The 10,675-nt window shown below is 54.4% G+C and overlaps 2 protein-coding genes across 2 annotated transcripts in view; both read left to right on the top strand.

The window, feature by feature from the left end:
• Positions 1-8: 8 nt before the first annotated feature.
• On the top strand, positions 9-9,270 carry VSIG10 (V-set and immunoglobulin domain containing 10; the record flags this gene model as incomplete). Its single annotated transcript, XM_035898364.1, has 8 exons — positions 9-78; positions 831-1,103; positions 5,451-5,732; positions 6,577-6,870; positions 7,391-7,501; positions 7,968-7,980; positions 8,886-9,046; positions 9,209-9,270. Coding segments are annotated over 8 exons (1,266 nt in total), but the record flags the coding sequence as incomplete, so codon positions are not given.
• An 878-nt stretch (positions 9,271-10,148) lies between these two features.
• The window catches only part of CFAP73 (cilia and flagella associated protein 73), a 3,477-nt gene continuing 2,950 nt past the window's right edge, over positions 10,149-10,675 (top strand). Inside the window, exon 1 of the mRNA XM_035898365.1 lies at positions 10,149-10,238. Within this exon, the coding sequence (XP_035754258.1) occupies positions 10,149-10,238 (90 nt within the window). The remainder of the gene's footprint in view (positions 10,239-10,675) is intronic.

Raw genomic sequence — 10,675 nt, forward strand, 5'->3', positions numbered from 1 at the left:
TCCCCGGTGGGACGCCGCCAGCCTGGTTCTTCCTTGCCCTTTGCATCTGGAGGCTGGTGCCGCGCCGGGAAGCCGCAGGTAGCGGGGGCTGAGGGGAAGGGAGCAGCGACCGTGTGCGGGCGACTGTTAGGGGACTACCTCAGTTTTCCATGCTCCAGAGGGGAGCTCCCCAAGCAGGCCCTAGCGCTGATTTCTTTTTTTAAAAAAAAGTAAATTTTTTTGTGCTGAAAGTAACAAGATTCCCCTTTGAAAACAAGCAGGGCAGATGCTGAAGCGGGGGGACTCCTGCAGACCCTCAAGTTGGCTGTAGGGTCCAGGTACCATTTGGCTGGGAAAGGGGGAAGTAGGAAAGGCGAAAAGGGGGATATCAACAGTTGTGTCATCTTCCTCGATGGCTACCGATACTGGGGTGGGTTTTGTCTCCTTTTTCGGTACCGTGCACTCCCCTGGGCGGTGCAGGGATGAGGCTACTTGGGCAAAGTGGTCCAGCCAAAAATGTTGGGTGAACATGGACATTGCTGCGTGACCTAGCATCGTTAGTGCCATAACACTGCTCTTCTCTGGCTCCTTCAGGTCACTTGTTTGTTGCCCTCCTCTCTTGGGCAGAAAGAGCCTGTCCTTGCTTTCCTTTTAAGCTGTGTCCCTCTTCCTCATCGTGTGTCTGCACTAAGCGTTGTTCACTGCCAAATGCATCTCAGAGATCCTTTGGCAAGAGCCTCCCTAACAAGCACCCCAGGCAGCGGATATATATCAACTGTCCAGGTCTTTGCTGACGGAAGGGGGCTTTGCCCGTTCCCCAGATCCCTAATGCTGTGCCTTTCATTTTGCAGGAACGGAGGAAGTAGTCTTTGGGAAGGTTGGAGGAAGCATCCTCCTTTTATGCCGAAATGTCTCCAAAGAAGCAACCGAGGTGGTCTGGTTTCCCTCTTCCCCCCCGCTCTTCTCCTCAAGGGTCGCCTTCCCCCCAGACGTCCGTTTCTCCCTGGTTGACAACAGTTCTCTGCGCATCACAGAGCTGCGCGCGCAGGACGAAGGCAACTACACTTGCAAAGAAATGCTGAACAAGACGGACCACGAGCACAGGGTCCAGCTCCTGGTAGCCAGTAAGTCTGTCCCATGTCTATGAATTTCCTCCCCTGAGTCTCACAGGCCCTCAGGTTCATCTGGCACTGGTGGAAAGGTAGTGTAAAAAAGTGCAAGGTGGCCTTATTGTGCAAAATCTGCAAGCAGGCTGATCCTACTGAGTTACGCATTCACTCACAAGCAGAGCGATGTGTGTCCAAATGGTCTGGCAGGGGGTCAGCTGTGTGTGATGCAAGAGGATGGGATGCCAGCTGTTAAGTCCTCACTATGTCACTTCCTTCTTAACTGGTGATGGCAAACTAGTTTTTGAACACATCTTTTGTATCATGTAGCTGTTTCAGATTGGCCCTTTGCCACAGAATCTGGCTGACTTGAGCCTTCATAGATCTTAGGGTGTGGGCTGCTGCTCGCTGGTTTTTTTCCCTGTGATCGAAATACACGTTTGAAATAAATGTGCTGTGCCATTCCTTGTTGCCATCCTTTTGGTGTGAGGATGGAGGGTCCTCAGCTGATGAGTTGTCTGTCCCGAGTCTTAAAGCGTGCAGCCTTCTGATTTTGATGGAAACACCACAATCCTCAAATTTATTGCTGGGAGCACTGTCCTGGGAGTGTGCCTGTTGTTACCAGCAGAGGCCATTCTTCCAGCCTTTTTTTCCTGTTGTGTCTTTTGGTGCTTACTCCCATTTCCATCCCTATTTCGTTCATTCATTCTTGTAGAAATCATCACAGCACAAGTGGAAGATCAGGCTGGAGAGCATTCAAGTTGATGACTTTGCACACTGCTGGTGCAGGTCATAGAATCATAGAAACGTTTGGCTGGAAAAGACTTTTAAGGTCATCGAGTCCAACCGTACCTGTCCACCACTAAACCATGTCCCTAAGCACCTCGTCTCCCCATCTGTTAAATCCCTCCAGGGATGGGGCCTCAATTCCTCCCCTGGGCAGCCCCTTCCAGTGCCTGACAACCCTTTCAGTGAAGAAATTTTTCCTAATGTCCAACCCAAACCTCCCCTGCCATAACTTGAGGCCGTTTCCCCTCATCCTATCTCCTGTTACCTGGGAGCAGAGACTGAACACCCCGCCGGCTCCCTACTCTGGTCAGGCAACTGTAGGGAGCGATGAGGAGTGAGGGGCGCAACCCTGAACCCAGCATTCAAGGTGCAGCCTCACCAGTGCCCAGGACAGGGGCATGATCACTGCCCTGCTCCTGCTGGCCATGGTATCCCTGATACAAGCCAGGATGCTGTTGGCCACCTGGGCATACTGTTGGCTGATACTCAGTCGGCTGTTGACCAGTACCCCCAGATCTCTCTCTGCCAGGCAGCTCTCCAGCCACAAGCCTGTAGCATTGTGTGGGGTTGTTGTGACCTAAGTGCAGGACCTGGCACTTGGCCTTGTTGAACCTCACACAATTGGCCACAGCCCAATTGGTCCTTCCTGCTTCAGCCAGGGAATCATTATCTTGCCCAGATGTCTCACCTCTTCTGTGGGAACAGCCCCCTCCAGATCAGCAGGGAGGGCAGGTGCTATGGCTGGTACCACTCTTGGCCCCTTCACCAAGTCTGGTCAGATGGGACATAAGCTCTGGCCCCTCAGACCTGGGCTGTGACCTGCTGTCCTTTATGCCAGCCAAGCTCGTATTACAGGGTTGAGAAGAAGGAAAGACTGCTGCCAGTTTGCCTTTTTCGGTGACATGCCCTGCTCTGTTGGCTACTTACGTTCTTGCTGGTCTTACTGTCAACACCTGCTGTGTGTGAGACCTGTTTTCTGTTTGCATTCAGGGTGTTCCTTCCTTCTCGGTGTTTAGTGAAGGGTGCGTGTTGTAAAAGTTGTACCTGTTTTGTACAGATTAAATCTCTGTAGGTTCACAAGAGTAAAAATTCCCTTCCTGGGGCAAGGAACCTGTGGATGGGGTTTGGAGGGTCACGGAGGGCTGGAGTGAAGGAATTGAACCCTGGGCTGCTTGAGATAATATATATGTAGGCGTGAGGCTTGAGTGGGGAGCCCTACATCTGGAGCGTTGGTGCAAAACACTCATGAGCAAAGGATATCTACGGCGTGCCAACTGTTGGTACTGCACTCTGAACTTATTTATTAGTGTGGAATTAGTGTGTCAATTAATTTCCAATGGTTACAAAGGTGATTTGGAACAGTGGTGTGCCCTTAAATAAGTGAGAGAGGTATTTCTGGTGGAGCAGAAGAAGCATCAACAAAGGCCAGAAGTTTAAGAAGCATGGACTTTGATTTTTCACAGTCACTGTTGCCGGAGCAACGTAGCCTGGGCTGGAGTGAACCTCTCAGACACAGACTTGGCACCATGGTAAAAGAGCCACCCAGGATCTGTAGGCTCCATGTGGGAGTTACCAGTTGACAGTCTTCAAGCTGTCTCATGGGTCATACCAAAAAGTTCTCTTTCTGCTCAGACTGCATTTTAAAAACCACAAGCAGTAGAGGAAACATTCTAGCAACACGATGCGGGTGCAGCCCTGCCTTGAGCTGCTGTTCTGGGTTTGGTTTGGATAGGAAGGACATGGCGTGAAAGAAACGTGGAGTTGCACATCTCCAAGGGACTCCTTGGTGTGCTTGTATGCAGTTTGATATAAGCCTCTCTTGGCTCTTCTGTGGGCACGAGGCCCTTTTTACTGGTGTTTTGTGAGGTTTTTTTGGTTGCAGGGGGTGGAAGGTTTTTAGGCTTTTGGGTTTTTAACATCTGAGGAACAGATCGCCCATTAGCGTTTAGACAGAAGAGCAGAGCTGTACTGGGAGAGCCTGGGAGTTCAGGATGTTCAACTGAGGAGGTTCCTGGAACCAGCACAGAAAGTGCAGCTCTCTGGCCTGACGTCTGGAAGGGCTGTGTCCACCTCTTGACATGGGGCAGTTTCTGGTGATGCAGGTTGACGGGTTGCTCTTATTAACCCCAGCCAGGATTTGGGATCAGTTATGAGACCCTCCCAGAGGTGGGACAGAGGAGGTGGTGTAGAGAACTTGCTTGCCAGAGCTGGGTGGTTTCAAAGATCGTGTGAGATGCGTGTATGTAGTTTCTGGAAAGCCAAGCCCCAAGAAGGTATGTTCTTGTAGGTCGCGTGGGGTTTTGCCATGATGGTTTTGGCTTTTTTTAACTCACATCATTTGAAAGTCACTTGAATAAATGCTCTGCAAAATAAACATCAGGCATCCCTCTGACATCTCCTGTGTGGGGCTCGCTTTGGCAGCATCTGATCTCTCGGTGGGGTCTTGTTCAGCGCTGGATTAGGCTGGATTAGGGACACAGTGTGTTAATTCTGCCTGGATCAGAGTCCAGAATCCCTATGACTGTTAAATGAACACATGTGTGTGTGTGTGTGTGTACCTGTGCATGGGGGTGTGTGTGGGGGTGGGTGTGTGTGTGTGTGTAAAACCAGCTGCTGGGAGAGAGGCAGGAACTCTGCCCTGCTCTGCCCAAAGGGATTGCTCTTGGGTTTCTGTTGGCTTCTGACCCGCTCCTGCCATCACGTAGTTGTTTCTGTACTTCAATAACAAACATAGTTGTGGTGATTATGAAGTGGCCCTGGCATGAGGCCAGCAGTGACTTATCCTACCAACGTTCTTTGCTGGAGTTTGTCCCCACTGCTGCAGTGTGGTGTAGACACAAAGTGTGGTGTGTGGCTGAGTAATGCCATCTGGCCCCACATGGCAGGGACAGTGGTGCCGGGAAGGAGCAGAGCACGCCTTGGTTTGGCTTCAGTGGCACGTGTCTGTGGCCCTGACCCTGCGAGCTGGAGTCACCAGGACTCCCTGTGGGTAGAGCGTCTTGTACACTAGGAACAGCCTCCTCCTTCAACAGTGTGCTGGGCTGGCTGGAGAAGTGCTCTGGCTTTCAGCTGGGGGCTCTGAGAAGCTGGCTACTTGTCCCTGGGCAAGAGCACTGATGCTTTCCATGTTCCCTTGGGAAACCCGAGTGCATCTATCGGTGACGGGGAGAGGTAGAGCGTTGTTCTCAAGTAGCATGAATCAGTGTCACCCCCTTGTAGCTGTGGCGTGAGGACCAAGGGCAGTGCAGAGATTTTGTTCTCCTGCTGCTTATCTCGCCTCCATTGGATAAAGCTGTGGCAGTAGTTTGTTTCCCTGTGCATTAGTCCCTCCAGGCTTGGCTGCGGTTGCTGTGATGGCTTTTGCAGGACAGCCTCCTGCTTGGTCCCTCTTGGCTGTCGTTCAGAGTTGTGCTCCCCTGGGGCTGTGGGACACAAGAGAGCAAGATAGGCAGGGAAACCAGAAAGACTTTCAACAGGAGTGATAGCAAAACCAAGCACTTGCAGGGGTTCCAGCCCTGAGATGCCAAGAGCCGTGACTTGGAAAAGTTTCTAACCATGTGCTGTTCTTGCTGATAGATCCACCGCACTCAACCCCAAAGTGTTGGGCTGAGACCTCCTCATCAGGGCTGATGCTGCAGCTGTTCTGCAGCTGGCCTGGGGGGTACCCCCACCCTACCCTGCACTGGAGAGAAGAGGGGCACGATCTGGAGAACTCAAGCTGGGTCATCAGCTCCACGAGCTCCTCAGACACCCACGTGGAAACGCTGAACAGCTCCCACCTCTCCCACCGCAAAGTGTTCAAGTGTGTTGGGAGCCATGTCATCAAGCAGGAGGAGCCTGCATGCACTGTGGAGATAAGTGAGTTGACTTGCCTACCTTATTATTAATGAGCCTGCTAATGGTGGGGCTGACAGATACCCTGGTCATTCTCTGCTCTCCAGAGCACTAAGGCAGTGGTCAGGCAAGCCAGGCTTGCGGATGCTTGCTGGGGGGGGCAGATGCTAATGAGGCAGCATGGCAGGGCTTGGCTGGTGCAGAGGTGACTGCACAGGGCACAGAAGTCCTTCAGCTGAGATCCATCACGGCATAGTTGCAGGTGAGTTGTGTTTTAGGGACATCTTCAGGGGCTGACAGATCTCCCTGCACCAAGCTTTTCACCTGTGCAAGCACTTGGGCCTGTGTGAAAGTGAGAGGTGGTTTTAGTGCCTTGCTCATCTTGAGATTAAGTTTGATTTATAGCAGAAGGGTCATGCATGCCCCCAGTCCCCCTTCAAGCACCCAAGGGGTCTGACTAAAGTGGCTTTTGAAAACCTGAGCTGTATTTATCCTCCAGGGGTTGTCAGGGCTACAAAACAGCTCTGCTGATCCCAAGGAAAGTTCCTGGGCTGCCTTTCTCCTCTCTGCCATCTTCCTATGGCTACTGTCCTACCGTTCTTCCCTGGGGATATAAAGACAGGTGTCAGAAAAAGGACTGAGCAACACGAAAGTTTCTCGGATTGCTCCTTGGAAGGCTGCTGAAGTCTCATGAGTGAGCTGAATGCCAAACCATGGTGCTCTAGTTCCAGACTCCTGTCTGACTTCCTTCTGTTAATGATTATTAATCAGTCTGATGGCTGATTCCTTGTTATGTTAAACTTCTTTATTCCCTCCTTGACTCTTTTCTTTTTCTTTTTTTTTTTCTTTTTCCCCTTGGGCTGTTCAGAAATCCCTTCGCTGGAATCGGAGCCCCCAAAGACCTGCTTTGTGGGTGACAATGTGACCCTGATGTGCCGTGTGACTGAGAGCACCCCTGCAGCGAGGCTTACCTGGCTGCGGGGCATCACCCAGCCCGAGGTGGAGATCCAACCCGGAGGGAGGTACCTCATCACCCAGGAGGGCAACGTGTCCCGGCTCACCATCCGGAACTGCTCCCAGGGCACCGACGGGGGCTGTTACGTCTGCAAGGCACAGAACCCCGTGGGGCTGAGGGAGCTGTTCGTCTGCCTGACGGTGAAGCGTGAGTGGGGCTGCCTGGGGTTGTATGGTAGGGATTGAGACGGAGTTGGGACACAGCTCACGGGCGCCATTGGCGAGCCCCCAAGGGGCTCCGTTTGCCACTAAGAGCCCTCTTTGCCTGCTGACGCTTTGCATACTCTTGCAGCAAGTGGAGATGCAGGGTCGGTTCCCTTCATCCCAGGGTGAAAAGGCCTGGTTCCCCTCCTCTCTCAAGAGGAGCATTGGTCCCTCCTATAGGTTGTGGGCACAGAGGAGCACCTCCAAGGCTCAAGGTGCAATGGGCAGGGGTTGATTTGCTTTTGCTAAGTGCAAGTGGCACAAAAATAGGGGCCTTGCTGTGGTGTTTTTCATATCAGTGAAGCATGAGTGGCTGAAGCTCTCACCCCTTGTGCTGGAGGGACCGTTGCAATGATGGGAAATAGGAGCTGAGACAGCACCAGGACCTGCTCTATTGCTTGCACTGAGATTTCCTCATCACCTGGTGACAAGCTGGCCTCCTGTGTCTCCTCTTCTCTCCACAGAGCCAGTGAACATCGTTGGGGTTGTGGGGGCAGTGGTGGTCCTGTCCCTGTTGGCTGTTCTCACCGTCACTGGGGTTGTCTTGTACTACAATCCCCTCCTGTGCCTGAGAGGTAGGAGCTCTCCTCTGCACTAGCCAGGGAGGGGGTTGCTCCTTCCTGAGGTGGCCTGGTTTTATCCCTAACCCACTTGTCCCTTGGGGTGTGCTGTGACAATCACCCCAGCCCTTGGGCCTCATTCTGCTCCTGGTCAAAACTCTGTCAGCCCTGGAGGCAGACGGGTTGGAAACACAAGGCCCTTCCCCAGCTGAGTGCATCAGGCACCTTCCCCTTGCCTTCTCCAAGGAGCTGTGCTGTCGTGGGCCTTCTCCCCTTTCTTTGTGATCTCTCTGATGCTCTCGTTGTGTACGTGGGCAGGTCACCTTCACATCCATGCCTTCATGTGTGGCTGCCAGAGACCATGCTACTGCAGGCAGAGTTGGCACGGGTCGTACAGTAAAACCAGCAGCAAGCTGCCCGAGGGGCTGCTCTGGGAACGGTTTCTAATGTTGTCTTTTCCTTTCCCTTCTCTTCCATTCAGGTGCTGCATTCAGGTGAGTGTTGATTTCCCTCATCCCGGTCCTGCATGGCCTCACTAGTCCACCTTCTGACAGAGGTGATCAGAGGGTAGCGAATCCACCTCGGGGGCAGGAGCTGTCCCCAGAGCAAAGCTCTTCTCATGTGGTAGCTCTGCTGCCCGTGGGAAGGGGCCGGTGAGGATGAGTGAGACTCGGTGCAGGAGCAGGAGGCTGAGGGGAGAGCATTTGGCATCAGAGCAGGAGTGGCGTCGCTTTGGGATGCGCAGGGACTGTGCTGGCAAGGCACCCGTTAGTGTGGGAGGAGGTTGTGCAGGAGAGCTGCTCCTTGGCACAGGTGAGCTTGAAGACTTAGGGAGTGAATAGAAATGGTGATCTTCGGCCACCCTGTGTGGGTGCTTGCCCATGTCCTTCCCCTCTCGGGAGGGATGTCTGGTGGCTGCACATGAACAAGCACCTTCTTGGGCTTCAGGTGCACCAGAGTTCTTCTCTGCTTCCTGCTTGCACCCCTCCCAGCGCCACTGCCTTCCCCTGCCCCTGTTGGTTCTGTTCCCACAGCTGTGGTGCTGCAGCATGGGAAGGGTCTCTCCTGAGGGCCTTCATTTCCTCACCCGTACAGAAGGGGAGAATAACTCCACTCGGGAGGTGCTCGTGCAGTTTAGCACGTGAATATTCCTGAAGTGGTTGGAGGACCTTGGAAGACGGATGGGAAGCAGTGCAGAATGCCGTTGGTGGCATTGCTGCCAGCGGGGTCTGAAAGCAGCTATTCTTTGAACACGGTTAATGCAGGATTGGAAGAGTCCATCAAAATCGGTCGTTTTGGTGTAGAGGATTGTAAAAGCCAGGGGTGGCACGGGCTGGAGGGAGGGGTTGGGACAGGCTGCCCTCAGCTTTTCAGCCCACCTCCGCTCTGCTGTTCACAGGAATCAAGACTCGGGCGATGTCTTAGTGCTGGTGGACTCGGAAGATGATGATGAGGGGAAGGGGGAAGAGGAGACCATGAGCAGCTCCACCAAGCACGAGGCGATGGGGCTGGTCAATGGGAACAGCGTCCAGGCTGCTTACCCCAACTGCCTTACGGAAGGTGAGCCCTGGTGCCTGCCTGCCGGATGAGTTTTGGGGCAGGAGCTGCCTGCTCTCCTGCTAAGCTGTGGGCCTTCCAGGAGCAGCTGCCAGGGAGGGAGGAATTCCCATCGTCTGGCTTGTTGGCTCTTGCTGAGATGCTGCTGCTCTGTGCCCTGCGTAGGTGACGAAGGCGAGCAGCACGGCGGGGCCTCTCCTCAGGAAAGGAGGGGAGAAGAGGCTTGAGGCATTTAGCTTCCACCCCTTCTTGCAGAAGCACGGAGAGCTCAGGCTGGATGGCCAGCATCAAGCACCTCGTTGCCGTGTGGCCAAGCGCAGGCCGTTGGTGTCCTGCAGTGGGCTGGTTCGGTCAGAGCATCCCCACTTCTTTCTCCACTCGCCCCTTCCCCAGCTTTCACTCTGCCCTTCCCCAGCCATGTTTCTCCATTTCTTCTTTCCTCTTTCCATGTTCCTCTTTGTCTCAGGTGTCCTTTTTAACAAGGGGGCACCCAGCGCAGGCAGAGCATGAGAAGTGGGTCCCAGTAGCCCACTCATCTTGATGCCTGTGCAGACCCAGACACCAGTGCGGGATTCTGGCCCAGACACCATGAGCAGTGCTGGGGTTCTGGGGAGTGTGATGGAGAAAGTCGCCACAGTGGTCCCGGAATAACAGAAGATATCTGGTGCACGGGCGGGATATGGGTGATGCTGAGTCTAGGGAGGGTTGATTGGTTTTTTGTTATAAATATTTTTTCCCCAAGTCTGTCTGAAACGTTGCTCCATCTCTAAGTCAGAAGTTAATCCACCTTGTGGTGTGGTTTTGAGGGGAGTGCCTGGCCTTGGTGGAAAGCACGGAGGGAACTTGTACAGGGGATGGAGGGGAGCAGGATTGGCACGGGGAGGATCAGGGCAGCTGTGGAGGGGAACTGCAGGGTGGGTAACAGAGGGGACAGAGTGTGCAGGAAGGGAGGGAGGGACAGATCCAAGTCTGAGCACCCTGCCGGGGTAAAGGGAGGGACTGACAAGGCACACCACGGGCAACGGAGGGGAGCGGTGGGTTCGGAGGGGAGCGTGGAGGGATCCAAGCTCGCAGGGAGGGAGGGGATCGACACGCAGGCGTGGGAATGGCCAAGCGGAGCGGGATGGGCTGGAGCGGAGGTTGGAGGGGAGCGGAGGGCTCCGCAAGAGGGGAGCAGAGGAATAAACTGCGTAAGGTGGGGACTGGTACGAGAGAGCGTGAAGGGAGATGGAGAAGTGAGTGCACACAGGGGATGAGTGTGTGTGGAGCGCAACGGGGGGGCGTGATGGCACGCGGGGGAACGAAGGGGACCCCACAGCTCGCAGAGTGGAAAGGGGCGCTCCTGGGGCAGGCGGGGAGGAGCAGCCTGTGCACCATGGGTGAAGCGGTGGGGTCTGAGCCGTCCCTGGGGTGCGGATAAGAATGGTGTGAGATGGAGGAGAGCTGAGGGAGTCGGGGCTGGGGGGGACCCGAGCGCTTGGCGGGGCAGTGGTTGGGGTCCGGTTGTGCGCAGTGGTCTCTGAAAGGAAGAGGAGCCTGAACAGAGGTTTCTGAGGGGCTGGGGTAGGGTCTGAGGGCTGGGGGGGACTGGAGTGGGGGTGGGGGGGCCTTGAGCCCTGGGGGGGAAGACGC

The sequence above is a fragment of the Egretta garzetta genome, unplaced genomic scaffold (assembly GCF_000687185.1).
Source record: "Egretta garzetta isolate BGI_Z169 unplaced genomic scaffold, ASM68718v1 scaffold7, whole genome shotgun sequence".
Lineage (NCBI taxonomy): Eukaryota > Metazoa > Chordata > Aves > Pelecaniformes > Ardeidae > Egretta > Egretta garzetta.